At 41.7% G+C, this 19806-nt stretch overlaps 1 protein-coding gene across 1 annotated transcript in view; it reads right to left on the reverse strand.

Annotated features, from left to right (window-relative positions):
• MYO18B (myosin XVIIIB) overlaps nt 1–19806 on the reverse strand; it is an 842989-nt gene that overhangs the window by 727933 nt on the left and 95250 nt on the right. The window contains exons 7-8 of the mRNA XM_082258232.1: nt 18877–18989; nt 10681–10857 (exon numbers count right to left, since the gene is read on the reverse strand). Coding sequence (XP_082114358.1) covers nt 10681–10857; nt 18877–18989 — 290 coding nt within the window. The remainder of the gene's footprint in view (nt 1–10680; nt 10858–18876; nt 18990–19806) is intronic.

The following is a 19806-nucleotide window of genomic DNA, read 5'->3' on the forward strand; positions in this document are numbered from 1 at the left end:
ACCCTTCCCCACTCCTGGGAGACAGCGGCACAGCACTGTCCCTCTGAAGTTCAGCCCCCCTCCTACTTACTACGCCACCGGGCCAATTAGAAAACGCAGCGTGCTTCGTGCATGCGCAGTGGGGAACCGGCTGTGAAGCTGAAAGGCTTCACTACCAGTTTCCCTTATGACAAATGGCAGCGACAGCACCTGACAGCCGATCCTAAAATTGGCTGGGATGCCAACATTGCAGGCTCCCTGGACAGGTAAGTGTCTATATATTAAAAGTCAGCAGCTGCAGTATTTGAAGCTGCTGACTTTTAATTTTTTTTTTCCGCAGGCGGAACTCCTCTTTAAGTTTCACTTTGACAATACTGTACAACTACAATGTAGGGTACCAACTAACAAAACCACGGAAAAAAAATTAAAATGAAGATGAAATTTATAGGTTTCATACATCTGCATTGTTCCTGGTTTTAGTGATTATTCAATTAGTATGACGGATTTGGACAGAATGGACTTTGAATTCACTTTATGTTTTTTTACTGGATACTTACCATGTTAACCACTTGTCGACTGGGCCATAGCCGAATGACGACTACAGCGTGGTCGGCTTATTCTGGGAGGGCGTACAATGACGTCCTCCCAGAATCACGCTCCCGCGCACACCCTGGGGCACGCACACGGACCTGGCGCATCACGGATTGTGGTAGAGGGCCAATGACAGTGGCCCTTTACCACGTGATCGCTCCATCCAATGATGGAGCGATCACTTGTCAACAAACCGGTGCATGTTCGGTTCAATTGTCGCCTCTCCTCGCGCACTGTACATAGCGATCGGTACAAGAGGAGAGGAGAGAAACTGCAGCTGCAACAATCCTCTGCCTCCTCCATACCTTCATAGCCAAATTATGCCCATCTATGCCACATCCGTGCCTCATCCGCGCCACATCCATGCCTCATCCATACCTCATCCATGCCACATCCATGCCACATCTGTGCCTACCAATGCCACCTCAGTGCTCATCCATGCCACATCAGTGCTCATACATGCCATGCCAGTGCTCATCCATGCCACATTGCTCATCCATGCCACGTCAGTGCTCATCTGTGCCACATCCATGCCACGTCAAAACTCATCCATGCCACGTCAGTAGTAATCCGTGCCACATTCATGCCACATCAGTGCTCATCCATGCCACGTCAGTGCTCATTCGTGCCACATCAATGCCACATCCGTGCCACATCAGTGTTCATCTGTACCACATCAGTGCTCATCCGTACCACATCAGTGCTCATCCATGCCACATCCATGCCAAATCAGTGTTCATCCATGCCACATCCATGCCATGTCAGTGCTCATCCGTGCAACATCCATGCCACATCAGTGCTCACCCGTGCCACATCCATGCCACATCAGTGCTCATGTGTCACATCCATGCCATATCAGTGCTCATCCGTGCCACATCCATGCCACATCAGTACTCATCCGTGCTACATCAGTGCCACATCAGTGCTCATCCGTGCCACATCCATGCCACGTCAGTGCTCATCCGTGCCACATCAGTACTCATCCGTGCCACATTCATGCCACATCAGTGCTCATCCATGCCACATCAGTGCCACTAGTGTGCTTATAAGTGCCCCACAAAATTGTAATGGAAAGTCAGGAAATGAAGGTACTCCCTGCATGTTGGGCCTCTGTATGTGGTCAGGCTGTGTAAAAGTGTCACACATGTGGTATCGCCATACTCAGGAGGAGCAGCAGAATGTATTTTGGTGTGTAGGTTGCAAGTATACCAATAAAGTGTGTGAGAAATAACTTGGTTATATGATCATTTTGTGAAAAAAAATCTTCATTTTGCAAAAATTTGTGGAAAAAAATTACAACTTCAATAAGCTCACCATGCCTCTTACTAAATACCTTGGAATGTCTAGTTTCCAAAAAGGGGTCATTTGGGGGGTATTTGTACTTTACTGGCTTGTTAGGGTCTCAAGAAATGAGATAGGCCGTCAGTACATCAGGTGTGATCAATTTTCAATGATTGGTACCATAGCTTGTAGACTCTATAAAGACCAAAAAATGTTTACTTATTTGGGTTATTTTTATTAAAGATATGTAGCAGTATAAATTTTGTCCAAAATGTATGAAGAAAAATGACTACATTTGCAAAATTGTAAAACCAAAACAAAGAAAATGCATTTTTTTTACAAAATCGTTGGTCTTTTTTCATTTATAGCGCAAAAAAAAAAAACAATTATGATTAAAAACCCCCAAAAGAAAGCTCTATTTGTGCGAAAAAAAGGATGAAATTTTCATATGGGTACAGTGTTACATGACTGAGTAATTGTCATTCAAAATGTGAGAGCACTGAAAGCTGAAAATTGGTCTGGTTAGGAAGGGGGGTTTAAGTGCCCAATGGGTAAGTGGTTAAATGAGTTCAATATTAATCACATATGTTTTTTCATATGTTTTACTTTAAATACAAGATTTTTTTTTATGTATTGATTAATAAAATGGGAGCGCAGCTTTTTATTGTATTTATCACAAAATAACTGTTATTTACTTATATAGGGGAGAATATGGTTTACAGTGCTAGCAGCCTCCAAGGAGAAGAGACTTCACAGTAGTAGCATAAGTGCAGAATCTTTTAAGTTTTTTTTTTATCGTAAATCATGCGTCTCATGTGAGGGTGTGCATGGTCAGAGGGAAAAGTGATTACCACAGGGATTCTAACTTGTAGAATAGCTTGAGGAATCCTAGTAGCGTGTGCTAATTGCTTGACTGTTCCCCTATGGCCTTGGTTTGAATCTCAACTGGTTCAGCAGGAACTGTGTGTGGGCAGGCTGAATGTACTACTACTATGATCGATCTATCAATTTAGGTACAACCAGCCTGCCGGATTCACTTGTGATTATTTCTAGTGGCCGCTAAAGCCCCTAGCAATAATCACTGTCTTCTCCTGGCGGGGGCAGCTTCCCCTGCCCACCCTGGCCCCCATACCGGGAGCAGACAATTGCTCAGCAGGATGTATTTCCCTTGTCAGTGATGCCTGTGTTCATGGGGGAATCATGCAAATTACTTTCCTGAAATCTGTGGTTTCAGGAAAGAAATTCGCACCATCTATGGCCTGCCCTAGAGTGCCATTTCTACTGCTCACCTGATCACTCCCATTCCTGCTGTTCATCTGAACACTCTCATTTCTACATTTTGCCCTAAGGCTCCCATCTAAGGGCTCTTTCACACGGCCCGCCTCCGTAGACGGATCCGTGCTGCTCAGCGAGGATCGATCGCTGAGCCGGCGGATGACAGCTCCGTCTCCGCTTGCAGTGCGGAGAGGGAGGTGTCACAGCTCCCGCTGCTCTCTATGCGGGATTGGATGAGAGCGGACCGCCTGTCCGCTCTCATCCGATCCAATCCGATCCCTGAACGGATGGAAAAATAGGGTTTCCATCCGTCCGGATTTCACGTACAGGATCGGATACGGATGGCAGCGGGTGTCAGCGGAGGTGTCTCCACTGACATCCGCTGCCCCATAGAGCTGCATGGAGGATCCGATCAGATCCGCCTAAAAAACTGACAGGCGGATCTGATCGGACCGCCCGTGTGAAAGAGCCCTTAATGTTCACCTGAGGACAGCTATTATTACTGTTCACCTGAACATTCTCATTACTGCTGTTCACCTACTCCCCAGGATTTTCATATGCAGTAGAAAATATTTCAATTTCTAAAGTAGGGGTGTCCCACAGAAACCAATCACAACGTTTTATTCTTGCATTTTAGGGTAGAAAATAACAAAAAACATCTGATTGTCTGATGAACTGCAGTGTAATGAAGTATAATGCACCCACATTCATTCAAATGTCCGGTTCTGGACAGAGGAAGCTTTTTCTTTTTAAATTATCCTGAACATGACTGGATATTTAAAGTGAATATTGGTGCCCTTAATTTTAATTACATGGCCTAATACTTTAGTGAGCCAGGACAATGACAAATGGAGCTATGTGACTGAAAGTACCAGAGACCTGGATATCTTTGTGGCTGCACATTGCTAGGTCTATGTCATTACAGATAAAATAGGAATTCCTTATTCAATTTTTATTATTAGAGGTATTGCTAAATAAAATAAAAAATATATATTCTATTGTGGTCTTTGTTGAGTGTTTATTTCTTGCTGAGTGATTATAAAACCCAATCCTTTTAAAAGCATTAACATCTAAATGTTTGAACATACAGTACAAATATATATATCTATCTATGTATATATACATAGATAGATAGATAGATAGATAGATAGATAGATAGATAGATAGATAGATAGATAGATAGATAGATAGATAGATAGATAGATAGATAGATAGATAGATAGATAGATAGATAGATAGATAGATAGATAGATAGATAATCTGTCTATCTATCTATCTATCTATCTATCTATCTATCTATCTATCTATCCCTGCAAATGCTATTATTTGTTATATATATATATATATATATATATATATATATATATATATATATATATATATATATATATATATATATATAACAAATAATAGCATTTGCAGGTACAACACATGGTGGGAGAATGAGTGCATAAAGTATTTAATAGATATATGGCGCCATCAAGTGTTCTGTATGAAAAATGCAATTTTGAAATCAAATGTCTGCAGTTTACGTTTCATAAAGAAATAAAGCAACTAATAAGGGCAACTGGATTTTGGGAAAAAGGACTGATGAAAAAAAGAAAAATAAGATGGTTTCTGTTTACACTACAAATTAAATGCATGGTTTCTTCCTTTACATAAGAGGCTTTATTTACTAACCAATTTCTCTTCTAATACAGTGTATGTGACACTGAAGTTAATAAAAGCAATGCTTTATTGAGAAGTCATTCTGTTAGATGTAAAATGTACAAAATGGTGGTGAATCTGAGTGAATACCGGCGTAGAACAATAACTTGCAGTGACCTGCAAACAAATGGATTTCAGGTATTGAGGTCAGACCAATAAAAGATTACATTTTTGAGTTGCTTCATCTTTTCTATGCCTTCAGTAGTAGATTAATAAAACCTAAAGTCAGGATTCCCCTCTCACTATTTTCTACACCCAGTTAAGAAAATAAATCAGGCATGTAATTTGTTGTTTTGGGTAAGTTCTGGTCACGGAATAAAGAGGACTACTTTATGAAAGAATGCTATGCAATCCCTTTCTAAACACATGAACGTGGAACCACGAGGCTATCTCTTTTTTGGCACAGCTCTTCACCTTACCTCCACCACCTCCTATATATTTTTACCCACTGTCTTCTTTGTAGCACCTACATTATTCTTGTACTTACTTGTTTCAACAGCTTCATGCCTGGTTTTGGTAAAAGTTGCCTGAACTCCAGGACTTCTGATCTTTCAATTCACATTGCTCAGAGAACAATCTTTTTATCAAATCTAATATGGATATCAGCTGGACAAATCATTTGAAATAAACTGTCAATGGAGCATGGGTGGTTCTATCTTAGCTTACTTTGTTCGACATAATTACCATAACCATTTTCAAGCCAAATAATTTGTTTTGGGCCTTTACATAAACAAATTATTGCATAAGCAATGTCATTGTTCAAATATGACAATTTTTTTCCTCGTATAGGTAGATATACCTATTAGTATCATCCAGATCGTTAAGCAGCTTTATCAAATTCAGCTGTCTTTACAGCGTTCCCTCTACTGCTGAACATTTCCTGCTATATGTCTCTAAGGATTACCCCTAATAAACGATCTTGTTCTTTTTGTGCCCAACACAGCAGAAAAAGCTGTGTACCTGTAATGTAACACATAATGGCTTAACTGTTGTTATGAGGTTGTGTAATTGTTAGGATATTTTTCCCCTTTGTAGTTCCTAGTTATTGTAATGCATTTTAATCTATTGGGGATGTTAAGGTAATTTGTTTTGATAGCACTTTTTCAGATTCTTTCATTTGTAATTGAGTTTGGCTATCTACAGAGATTGCACATGTATTTAAGTACTATCAAGTTTGTATTGTCGCAGTCTATTTCTTCATTATTATTTTAAAATACTACTTTGTTTTCCTTTTTTGATCTCATGCAGTCTCATTACAACCAGGATGTGTGTGAACAACGCTCTAGGTCAACAACGCTCTAGGTCGCTAGCACAGACCAGGTGTTAGCCCTGTCCACCACTGATTCCAATGAGCAAAAAGAATTCTGGTTGGCCGCACATCCAGTAAAATCACCTTTATTACAGGAAGTCCATAAAAACATGTCCAAAAACACAAATAGAGGGGAACAGTATCACCAGCTAACACGTTCCACGCTTTCTTAGCGCTTAGTCATAGCTCACATACAAATGTCCACTACACACACACACATATACAGTATATATATATATATATATATATATATATATATACAGTATATATATATATATATATATATATATATATATACACAACAATTACTTTTGATTGGAACGATCAGTGAGAAACGATTGGTTGGTCTCATTACAACCACTTCCTGTCTACATGTGGGCAGGGTGCAGGAGGGTGTGTCAGCGACCTAGAACACACAGTCAGCCATTGTTTTGCCTTGGCCAATACGTCATCAGAAGTGAAAGCCTGATTCTTGTATCGAGGATCCAAAAGACATGCAAGCACAACATTTTTATTCTATTCATGCTTCTCAAAACATTTGGCAAGGCTGTCCCTCATGGTCTGCCTACATGTTTTAGTGCCACGTGTGTTGGGTCCTTTATTCTCTTGAAGAAGCCTCTTCAGCACCCTCACACATGGGATGGCAGATGACACAGATGAGTTGTAATGACTCACCTTTAGTGTCACTTCCTCTATGGGGAGGGGGGTCTTTATGACATTGGCTACAATGACCCGCTGATCAGAAGTAGGACAAGAATATCCCCCATATTCACCTGAATAGATGGTAAAAGCTCACTTCTGCTCCAGCATTATTTACAGCATGCTGAGGTCCATTATGTTGGAACAGCGTTAATCAAGTTGTTTTTGGGTAGGCAAAGGTTTTCCTGACTGCACCTCAGTCGCTGCTTGGCAAGGATTGAATGGTGGAAATGGCCTGCGCACCTCTTCAGCATGCCAAATATATCAAGCAAAGCTCTCTGGTTTGACAGACCATCATTTACCACAAGTTGGAGGGTGTGTGCCATGCAACTGAGGTCTGACACTTCAGCAAGCCTCATTCCTTTCACCATGTTTGCTCCGCTGTCTCGAAGCACAAGCATCACTGGGTCTTTGGTGATTCCCCAGTCTTCAAGCATGCCTAGAAACCTTTCTCTAATGTACTCCCCAGTGTGGGACCCTTGCATCACTTTTGTATTCAACACCAAATGCCTTCTTGTCCATCCGCTGTCAATGAATTGGCGTGTAATACTCATTAGTGACTGTTTGTCCTGACCAGCAGTCAGTCGTGAATGAGAGTGAGTTGCCAGCATTCTCTGGTTTCAGCATAGCATTCACTTTCTCAACGACCTTTTGGTGAATCTTTCCCAGCATTTCAGTTTGATAATACCTGTCACTCTTCAGTGTGTATCTTGGCTCAACTATGGACATTAACTGCTTAAATCCAGAGTCAGACATCATTGTAAATGGCTGGTTATCAGTGACCATCATCTCTGTGATTACTCTGTCCAGCAGTTGGGATCTCCCATCCGAATTTAGCCACCTGTTTTTTTTCTGAAACATATCTGTTATTGTTGCCTGGGATACTGGTATTTCACCTTGTGATTCATTGTGTTTTTTTCTGTACTGCATGATATAATTTAACATGATAAACTCTTAGATGGGCCCAAAGATTTGACGTATTTTTGGTTTTTGCAATTGCTGATCCCATGCTTACATTGCTTGTGCACGTGTTGCACATTGCTGCTTTTCCTTGAGATGGAGATGAAAAATAGTCCCAGATCACACTTGTACTTTTTCTATCTGAATCATCTCCATTAGAGTTTGAAATACACTACTAAAATGTAATGTAGGGTTATAAAAACTGGCTGGCTGGTATCCTGTGGTGATGAGTGGCTAGCACCCTGTGGTGGCTGTCTGGCTGTCTGGCACCCTGTGATAGCTGGCTAGCTTGCTGGCACCCTGCGGTGGGTGGCTGGCTGTCTGGCACCCTGTGGTGGGTGGCTGGCTGTCTGGCACCCTGTGGTGGGTGGCTGGCTTGCTGGCACCCTGCGATGGGTGACTGGCTGGCTAGCACTCTGCAGTGGATGGCTGTCTGACTGTCTGGCACCCTGTAGTGAGTGGCTGGCTATCTAGCTCCCTGTGGTGGGTGGCTGGCTTGCTGGCACCCTGTGGTGGGTGGGTGGCTGGCTGGTTGGTGCCCTGTGGTGGGTGACTGGCTGGCTGGCACCCTGTGGTGGGTGGGTGGCTGGCTGGCACCCTGGGGTGGTTGGCTGGCTGGCACCCTGTGGTAGGTTGCTGTCTGGCACCCTGTGGTGGGTGGCTGGCACAGGGGCTGTGGGTGGGTGGCTGGTACAGGGCCTGTGGGTGGGTGGGTGGCTGGCTGGCTGGTACAGTGGCTGTTGCTGGCTGTCTGGCACCCTGTGGAGGGTGGCTGGCTTGCTGGCACCCTTTGGTGGGTGGCTGGTTGGCTGGCACCTTGTGGTGGGTGGGTGGCTGGCTGGCTGGCACCCTGTGGTGGGTGGCTGGTTTGCTGGCACCCTGTGGTGGGTGGGTGGCTGGCTGGCTGGCACCCTGTGGTGGGTGGGTGGCTGGCTGGCATCCTGTGGTGGGTGGGTGGCTGGCTGGCACCCTGTGGTGGGTGGCTGGCTGGCACCCTGTGGTGGGTGGCTAGCTGGGACCCTGTGGTGGGTGGGTGGGTCTTACAGGGGCTGTGGGTGGCTGGCTGGTATAGGGCCTGTGGATGGCTGCCTGGCTGGCACAGTGCCTGTGGTTTGCTGGCTGGTACAGGGCCTGTGGGTGGGTGGCTGGCTGGTACAGTGCCTGACCTGTGGCTGGCTGGTACAGGGCCTGTGGGTGTGCGTGGCTGGCTGGCACCAGGCTGCTGTGGGTGGGTGACTGTATGGCTGTGTTACACTTCCGACTAGCCCCGACGGTTAGATCCAGTGCGCGGAGGAGTGTGGCGCAACTTATGCAATGACGTCATGACAATATCGGTAATATCAGGCAAGTTCTGGGGCCAATACCGATATATCATCAAAAGTGAATATCGGCCCTCCGATAATCGGCTTTGCCAATAATCGGTCGATCCCTACTAACCACTCACATAATGCGAGCCAAGCAAGAGGCCTAGGGGCTTAAATAAGCTCTACCCTCACCCAAAATGGCCCTGATGGTCACATGGAGCCTCCAATTTGCCAGCTTTCCCCTAGTGACTGCAGAAAGTCATAGAGGAACTAAGTTCCCTACAACTTCCTTCCGCTTCTGTATTTCCACTACGGTTCAGCACCACCTACATCGAGGAGTACAGGGTGCACCTGCCCATATACAGGCATGGACTCCAGCAGCTGCTGCATATCATTTCTCACATTGGGTTTTGTAACGGAGCTCCAATACCCAGCCTAGGTATCTCCGCTATATAATCCTTGGAGCTGAGGAAGTACTAAAATATCCAAGGCAAAACCCCCCCCCAGTAACTGGACGACACACAGCTCTGGAAGTCAAACTAGACTAAGTTTGTTTATTGAAAAGACAAGGGATCTACAATCTAGGAAAACCCCTCCCTCTTCGAGCCATCCCACACACACAGCTGAACATCCCATAATAACCTTACTCACAGGAACAATAGAACAATAGACTGCAGGTATTTACCAATAACAAACCCCCACCCATCTCCTGAGGGACACTGCTCCCTCACTCTTTCAACAAAAAAAACACACTCTCAGTGTCCATTCCGCTACAGGTTTAATGATGGTAACAATAGGGGAAAATGCCTTTGCAACATCAGTGTGCATTGGAATGGATAAGTGTAGTTTCCCATAGGGAAAGCATGTGACAGGTTGATAGTACAGGAGAACAATTGGAAATAGCATTGTCACCATATAACTGGAAATGTCCGAAAGGGCCTACATGGTAGTATTGCCAGATATTAACAAAACTGCAGATTTTAAAATATTGAAAATTACTTTTGAAATGACTTACATATTCAGCCCACGTTTACATTGGTCCGATTTGACATGTCAAATCGCATGTCAAATTGGAGCCAATTGCCAGCAATGGCACTGCCTTAGTCGGTGCAACTTCGACTTTGTGGCGCTGCACCGTATCACAAAAGTAGTTTTTGCACTACTTTTGGTGACTTCGGCGGGCGATTTCAATAGACATCTGTGCAGGAACCCGTACAGGTGTCTGTGAAATCGCCCCCAAAGTCAGAATGAAAATGCCAGTTTGAAATCTGAACTCGCATGATTTCAAACCCGCCTCGGTGTGAACCTACACTAAAGCTTATATGATATTTTACTGCTTAGGTTTATATTTAATCTATTTTCCATCCAATGTTGGAATGGCGCGATCTTCACTTTGTATTGTGTGTTAGCAATTCATAATCACTTGCTAAGTTACACCTAAAACAAAATATTACAACTAAATACATATAAGTATAGCCATCACCAACATAACCACTTATGTACCCCATTAAAAATGTTCCTTAAAAATATGTCACCATATAGTAATAGCTACCAAAATATTAGGCATTTCCTCACCTTGGTAGAAAAGTTTGTGACGGCTCCACTTGGTTTCAGTACAACGAGGTTTGGTCCGGCGTTGGTGTAAATAAGCTGAGACTGGTATCGATGCCACAGAGTGTTAATTACACTGGATTCATTCAGACTGACAAGTGTTGTTAGGTCTTCTGCATAGTCAAATTTGGAGGGATTGGTCTAATAAAAGAGTAAAAGACAATTAATATTCCTGGACTTGCAATTCTCCTAAATGTTTTTCTCATTAATATAGTATTACCTGTGTGTTCTTTTGATCCACCAAATTCAGCTTAAACCACAAAGCAGTTCTAGATACTCAACAAGGGCATTAAAAAGTATATGTGTTTATGTAATGATACTGGCATCTGGTCATTTATAGATAGGAATTTGGGTTGAACATGGGTTTAAGGTGAACCCAAGTTATTCATAGTTTAGGGTCCAAGCAATCTTAAAGGGACAATTTGTCTGTTTCCATTAACTTTAATGATAATGCACTGGGAAGGCCTTTTAAGTTTGATAAGCTGCCAACCCTCTCACTATAAAAGAGGAAGCAGAGCAGCCATAATGTAAGTGTACTGGAAACTGTGAAACCGCATAGGGAGAAATTAAGGATTAGATAGGAAGAAAAATGTATTTTAAACCTCATTCAGTTGGCCAAATCAGGCTATGGTGTTGCAAGTATCTTACAATAAACTGCAACCGTGAGCACAGGTGTGTGCAAAAAGTTGTGGCCACTGAGCCTGTACAAAGCAAAGACAGGTAGACAGTGCCTGTCAATGTTTAGAAGTAATCGCACAGGGAACGATTATCTGCAGTTAGGAACAGGTGATCACCCCTGGATGTAAGCAGGCTCGGTGGCTGCAACTATCCACACACATCTAAACTCCAGACTTGGCTGTGTGATTGGGGCCTAATTTTAAATGTCAGTTCTTTGGCCAATCCACCTATGTCAATATACAGTACGTATATAACTGGCGGCTTTTTTATACTTTTTTTTCTTGATCGATTTGAGGTCCATGGTCACTTTTAGCATGCTGTCCCATCAATAGCAAGTTTTTTTTCTGCAAGGCTTCTCTTTAAAAAAAAAAAAAAAAAAAGGGATGTATGCTGTTAGTGTTCTTGTTTTAGGTTAAACTGCTTTCCTTAAAAAAAAATTTTAAAAAGCAGGTTTTTGTTTCAGGGGATATTTTTCAGGGTTTGTTTGCTTGGAAACATACTATTGTTTTCGAGTATTGTAAACTTGTAGAATTTTGGCATTTGTATCCACTGATAATCTTAGAAACACTTTGTCTTTTTGATTTTTTTAATTTTAGGTGTATATTTCCTTTGGGGATTTCTGGTTTTACATTTTGTTTTTGCTGATAGGAACTTTTTTTTTTAATTTTGTACCTGATTATCTGTTTTTGGAGCAGCCTTTTGTTTGCAGCATGCCATTTCATCATTTAGAAAAACATGAAAAAATAAGCGGAAAAACTTATTTGTGCACCTAAAGCACATTCAATGCCCCCCTTATCCCCATAGATAAAAGTTAGCCATATACCAGTTAGGCCTTATATCCTTCATTAAAAACATGCAACTGCTGGTCAATTTTACACTTGTATTAAAGCTCCTGTGCTACCTGTGCTCCTTGACTCTAGTAACTTTGTGCCTAAAATCCTAAAATGTATTTTACAAATTCTACTGCTACTGGCCTATTTTCCACTGCCACATATTCTGTGGTTATTTCATTCTTGTAGTAAAACCCCTACTTGTCCTCATAATCACTAGTAACTTTGAGCCTACAATTTCTACTTAAATATGTCCTGCTGGGCCATGGGCCAAACACCCCCCTGTTCGGTTCGCACCCAAATGGCGAACTCCATTGAAGTCTATAGAAAACTAACAGGAAAAATCAAAAGTGCCCATTTTGAAGGCTTATATGCAAGTATTGGCCATAAAAAGGGTATGGGGGTCGGGGTACTGCCCTGGGGGACATTTATCAATGCAAAATACTTTTTTAAAAATGATAATTTTTTTAGGAGCAGTGATTTCAGTTATGTTTAAAGTGCAACGATAAAAATGAAAAATGTATTTATTTATAGTGCCTGGGGGATCCCTTAGTCTGCCTGTAAAGTGGCGCATCTGTAGCAAAAACTAAATTTCTAGAAAAAAAAACTAGTCAAATCTCATTTAAAATGACTCACGGTTGCAATTGCTGGCACCTGGCTATTGAAAAAATAAAGAAAAAAATGGTGCCAAAATTAAAAAAAAAAAAATACGCGCAGGGTCCCCTCCACCCCAAAGCACTTTGTCCCCATGTTGATCGAGACAAGGGCCTTATCCCCACAACTGAGGGCCTGTGGGTGGGGGGCGTATCAGAATTTGGATGCTCCCTTTAACAAGGGGGCTCCCTGATCCTAGCCCCTGCTATGTGAATGAGTATCAGGTACATAGTACCCCTACACATTCACCAAAAAAGTGTTCAAAAAGTAATAAACGCAAAAGACAAGTTTTTGACAAATCATTTTTTTTTCATTAAAAAATTAAAAAAATAATGCCCCTCAATGTAATCTGTCATGAATCACGCTACTGTTCGACCCAAAAAAAAAAAATGCTCCACCTTCTGGGACAGCCTACCACCGAAGGCCTCCTCTGCGCTTTGACATTTCTTATATAGGTAAGGGGCAAGGGGCAGGTCCACCTGGCTACGTCACCAGGTGGCACCACCCCTTCTGACGTTACAGACTGTGCATGCTGGGCCTGTGACGACACAAGGGGGCAGGGCTACTGGGTGATGTTGCCAGGTGGCCCCACCCCTTACCTATATAAGAACTGTCAAAGCAGAGATGAGGCATTCAGCAGGAGGCCCTTTTAGAACAAAGAGCTTTTTTTATATTTTTTTCTTGGGTCAGCAGGCAGCGCAATTGAAGTTAGAGAGACATTATTTTTTATTACAGGATTTGTCAAAAACTTGTCTCTGTGTTTTTAATTACGTTTTGTACACTTTTTTGGTGAATGGCTATTAGTACCATGTACCCAATAATAATTCACATGGGGTGGCCTGTCCGCAGACCCCCACAACCACCAGCCACGGTTGTGGGGATGAGGCCCTTGTCCCTATCAATATGGAGAAAAGGTGCTTTGGCGCAGAGCCCCACTGCCCCACTGCCCCAAAGCACCCAATCCCCCCCCCCCCATGTTGAGGGCATGTGGCCTAGTATGGTTCTGGAGGGGGGGGCTTGCTCGCCCCCCTTCCTGACCTGCCGGGCTGCATGCCTGGATAAGGGTCTGGTATGGATTCTGGGGGGGGACCCCACAGCATTTGACAGCTCATTGACAGCTCATGACTCATCGGTTGTTAAGGATGCCGCATCTGGCTTCCCGGCCCTGCTCCTTAACAACCAGCTTACACTGCGCAGAATGCACTGTGCAGTGCTCAGTGCATTTCAGGGTGTTCGGCGAGGCAAACACCCAGCAAACACCCTGCAAATGCAAGTGTTCGGCAAACGGCCAAACAAGCAAATGTTTAGGCCGAACTCATGCTCGGGCAAAACCATTTGCCCATCCTTACGGGCCAACTTTCCATTGTTGTTCTTAATTCCTAATTAGGAGAGTTTGATAAAAATGTTCTGAAACCCCCTTAGTGATGAATATTAGTAGTGTTTAAAATAATATATATGATCCCAAAGTAAGATAATGTTTATACAATTAACTGACAATATCTATTTATTTATTTATTTATTTTTATTTAAATTACTATTCAGGATATTTTCATACGGTTTAAAGGACATTGAACATACATAAATAATTTAAATAACATGCATAGGGGATGCCTTAACCACTTAAGCCCAGGAGGATTTGGCTGCTAAAAGACCAGGGGTTTTTTTGTGATTTTTTACTGCGTGACTTTAACGGACAATTGCGCGGTCGTGCAACGCTGTACCTAAACGAATTTGACGTCCTTTTTTCCCACAAACAGAGCTTTCTTTTGGTGGTATTTTATCACCTGTGCGATTTTTTGATCATGCGCTATAAACAAAAAAAGAGCGTCAATTTTGCAAAAATAACAATATTTTTCACATTTTTTTTATATGAAATTCCCCCAAAAAAAATGTAAAAATCAAATTTTTTTAACATTTTCGGCCAATTTGTTTTATGCTACATATGTTTGGTAAAAAAAATCGCAAAAAGCGTATTTTGATTGGTTTGCGCAAAAGTTATCGCGTTTACTAACAAAGGGAAAGATTTTTGTCATTTTTGGTGTTTTTTTTTTTAACGCGTAATGGCGGCGATCTGCGATTTTTTTTGCGGTACTGCGACATTGCGGCGGACAGATCGGACCCTTGACTGACATTTTTGACACTTTTGGGGGTACCAGTGACATTACTGCAGTAATCAGTGCTATACATATGCACTGTTACTGCAAAAATGACACTGGCAGGGAAGGGGTTAACTGTATTGGAGAGGGAGGGGTTAAGTGTGTCCTAGGGGCATGCTTCTAACTGTAAAGGGACGTGGCTATTGGTGTAAAAACAAAGATCAACAGTCCTACATAGTAGAACCGTCTGATCATTTTTACACAGGGAAGAATGACAGACGGCTTGTTTACATAAGCTCGGGTCGATCGGGTCCGCTGGTCACACGCACTGACTTGTCAGTGAACGAGCCGGGGAGGGCGTGCGCCCGCCCGCACTTGGCTCTTAAGTCAGTGACAGGCGAGTGACGTACCCCTACGTCACTCTGCCTGGCCGGGGCTGACCGTCACAGTATATAGTCGTGCGGCGGTCGGCAACCGGTTAAAGCTGCACATAATGTTATGGAACAGTACTATTTAATCTTTGAAATAAAAACAAAAATTGGAAAAAAAGGGGCTTGGGGTTCAAATAAATACTTTTAAGGGAGATATTCATTCCCAAATAGAATGAGTACAATGGAGTCTCCTAAGATGGGGAAACTGTGGGAAAAGTGGGGTGCGGTTATTCTAAAACGAATTGAAACTAATTCTAAGCTGGTTATCTCCTCTAAAGACAAGTTACTTCAAGTAAAATTCCTGCATCGTGTGTATTATATGCCCCATAGGTAACACCAGATTTACCCGAGCAGGTCTCCTGATTTCACCCATTGTCACTCCTCCATTAGCGCTTTCTTCCATATGTTCTGGACCTGTCCCAGGGTGGCTCGGTCTGGACAGAGGTTTTTGACCTTATCAATACACGGCTAGATCTGACCCTCCCTATGTCTCCAGAACTAGCTCTACTGGGCATACAGGATGATGAACAGAGACCTAGATATACTAAACTATTGGTTTCCTACCTACTACAAAGAAGTATATACTTTATATGTTCCCCCTGCCCCCTCCTTTAGCCTCATGGGAATCAGCCATCAATGTAGTGTAACCTTTGTACAAATTATCGTTTATTAGCAGGAACTGTCCTAAGAAATATAACAAGATCTGGCAACCATGGTTATCACTATACATGAGCTTGTTTTGGATTTGCCCTGGCTTTATGTGTTCTGAAGATCTCTTTGTACTGTTTTGTATTAGAAGCTTCCCCTGCCTGTCTTTGATAATGATTGTACCACTGCTTTGTGTTGCACTCCTTGTTTGTAAAAAAAAAAAAAAAATAGAATGAGTACAAAGGTATACTAGTACCCCTTAAAACCCGACAGAAAGTTTTCAAAGAAAAAAAGAAAAAACTTAAAGACATTACAATACATCAGTCCCCTGGTGTAAATCCATAGTAAATCATGTCCAGCAATGAAAATCCATTGTCAATCACTGCATCCAGCGGTGTAAATCCCCGTGAATCACAGCAACCAAGTGCCTGACAATACTATCTCCTGTCATGATCAAATATGATAACTGATGTCACCCAGGATCCCTGGCTCTGTTTACAAGACTGTAGTACTGGAGATTTGTCATTTAGCAGTGGGAGTGGAGTGAGTTATCACCATTTGGTAGTGGATCTTGTGGTTGCAGGGAAACATTGTTGGGTCACCAAGGCTAGCCACCAAGGTTGCATGCCTGGGTAAAGGTCTGATTGGACTATTAAGGGGGAGCCTGCACTAGTTTTTCCCTTTTTTGTTGTTTTAAATCTCAGGATTTCAACTTACTGTTCTGTAACATGACATACAGCTCTAAGGCACCCCACAAGCATGTTATTAGTGTATTCCAAATGTTGCCCTTCAGGTCACATGAAAAAACCCTCTACTTGCTGAATTGTAATTTTTAAAATATTATTTTGCATTAGCGCATGTTGTAAGGCATGGCTCAGCTTCACTATTCTGTTGCTGTGACAAGGGAGGAAGTGGGCAATGTGCATACACAATTGTGAGACAAAGGAAGACAGCACTCATTCCTTAGATGCTGAGGGCACCCCTTAGATGCTAGTGATTGCACCGCACATAATAAATAGATTCTGTGCAGAATGGATATTAGTTTAGTGCGGAACGGTGCAATTTTAAGTTCTTTAGCCTGTGAGAATCGCAGCTTTAAAGTGCAAATCACACTGCAAAGTCACACTACACTGGTACTCCAAATCATATGTAAAATTGCACCACATCGCACTACATTTGTGTGAACCCAGGCTTAAAGTGATCCCAATTAGTCTCCACTGAAGAATATTTTTTTTTTTAATTCTTGAGCCCTTTTATTGCATAATACATTTTAACACAAAGATGAACTTAGCCATGCTGTCAATTACTCCATCATGCAATGCTGTGCCCAAATGTTTTTTTTTTTTTTTAGATATTTTTTTATACAGATAGCAGTGTATAGTATAAATAAGATACGTTGTGGCATTCCACCATGAAGCCACGTGACCCTGTGGTGTAATGCACAGGGGAGGGTCTGGATGACGTCACGACACAAGGACATCAAGGAACCACGCTAAACACTAACTCAGAACACTAGAGATTGAAATATTTTCATGTATAGTATTCTACGGCACAGGCATTTTTTTGGATTGATTGGACTTTTTATGGACAATTGAGTGTATTTTGGCACTATTTTGGTTTTCCATTTGTATTATTTTTTCTTGTTTTTTCCTTTTTTTTTATTGTCATTGTTATAATATGATTACAACACATTGTGTAACACGTCACTAATATAGGGTACAGAAGTTGACATTAGCGCATATATGAGTGTGGTAAGTGTGAGTGATACACTAATAGTAGTAGGAATTTTTTGGCCCATAATACATAGCAGCTCGCAAGATTGCATTCATTTTCAGTCTGTATTTTATCACTCACTCTGCTGCTTCCTTTGTCATATTTAGGATCACTTACATACACAGCCATACACGACTGCATAATGTTGGAATCCGTTTTGAAATACTATGCTTCAAAGCTCTTGAAAGAAAGTGAAGCATTACAGAAAATGAAGAGGCACAATAATTGTGTGCATAGGAGATTTGCACAGAGACTTCTTCACATGCAAGAAAGTGCTATAACAAGCATTAACTGAAATAAGAGACTAATCTAACCTTTGCCTGAGCTAGTAATATTGCAGGCATAAACAGCTGCAATATGCCTATGACAAATTAAGAAAATTTGCAAAAAAAAAAAGCTCTTAGGAAAACAGATTTTTTCTCCCTCACTCCTTTCAAAGTTTTGCAAGGCCCTGGAGAAGAAAAGCAGTAAGATCCTCATGCATTATGCATTTTCTATCCGGCAAGACTGTTAATCAGAAACACCCACGGAGCTCATTTTAATTTTTAAAAATTTAAAAGCAGAAACGTGTACCTAGATTGTGGCAGTCTGAAATAAGTGTTGCTGCCTGTTTCTTAGTTGAAGTCCCTGTTATCCCTTAATGATTTGAGCATCAGCTGTTGCATAGCCTAACAGAGAATCTTAATAATACATAACCACATACACATTCTGTTATCAAATCTTTAAATGTATCTTAAAGCTAAACCAAAGTTTATTTAAAAAGAGGGAAAAGGGTAATATGGTTAAAAGTTTAAAGGAGTTACCTTTCTCATGTGAAAAAGTAAATAACCCCCTTCGATCAAGGGTAAAATCTGAAAGTGCATGTCAAACAATACGTTTTTGGTCTGTAAATTTTCTTTGGCAAAAAAACATCCTAACCCAGGTCCTGCCTTAAAAAATCATTGACTCCAGTAATTTTTTTGTAAGGAAGGTTCTACTCAGGATTTTTGTTTAGCCCAAGTAAAACTGTAAAAGTTACAGTAACAATGTCCAACATTTTCATATACTCACTCTATGGATATTTTCTTCATCCACTTCTAGTATTCTATTTTCAGCATCAATGCGAATCTTGACTCTCCCATCTGCTAACTCAGGAGTTCCCTCATCTGGTTTTAGTTCTGTGGCTATAAGCACAAGGAGTTAACAGATTTGAAACATGGTATGCTTGTCTTTATCTTCTTATAGCTTTGCCACTAAGTTCCTTTAGAATTACTGTATACAAAATATTTTATGTTTTTCCATTTTCGGGAAAAAATAGTAATATTCTTTCCCATCTTGCTGATGAGATCCTTCTAACGCTCCATTATTGCCTGAAATGTATCCTCTAGTTCAGGGATATGCAAACTGAGGCCCTCCAGTTGTTGTAAAATTAAAAGTCTTATTATGCCTCGGCCTCCGAGTGTCACGCTTGTGGCTGTCAGAGTCTTGCTGTGCCTCATGGGACTTGTAGTTCTGCAACATCTGGAGGGCCACAGTTTGGATATCCCTGCTCTAGTTAGTACTAGTAGTTTTCTGTTGTAGTGGAAGGCAATAACAGTCTGTATTAACAAGCTGGTACTTTTCATTACAGTCAAAGAGATACTCAGGACACATCTAAATATCTAGAATAGTGGGGCACAATAGTGGCAGTTAGTCTACTGGTGGCAATAGTTAGGAGTAAAAATGATAACATGGAAAGCAGCAGTACAGATATCTGGATGCTCTTGCTTTATGCATGTTTCTGTTAACTTAGATAAGTTCAATACATAAAGCATTGTTTAGAGATATAGGAGCTGTGTAAGAACCTTAACTATTCATGTTTGATGGATTTAACAAGTAGAAATCAAGTGAATTGCAAGGCTCAGCGGATCCATGGGTAAATTTAGGACAAGTTGGTTTCACAACTTAGGACTAAATGATATTGATGAAACATTGAATAACATTTCACAACAGTCAGTGAGA

Source organism: Pelophylax lessonae (genome assembly GCF_965119305.1).
Source record: "Pelophylax lessonae genome assembly, chromosome: 1".
In the NCBI taxonomy this organism is placed as follows: Eukaryota; Metazoa; Chordata; class Amphibia; order Anura; family Ranidae; genus Pelophylax; species Pelophylax lessonae.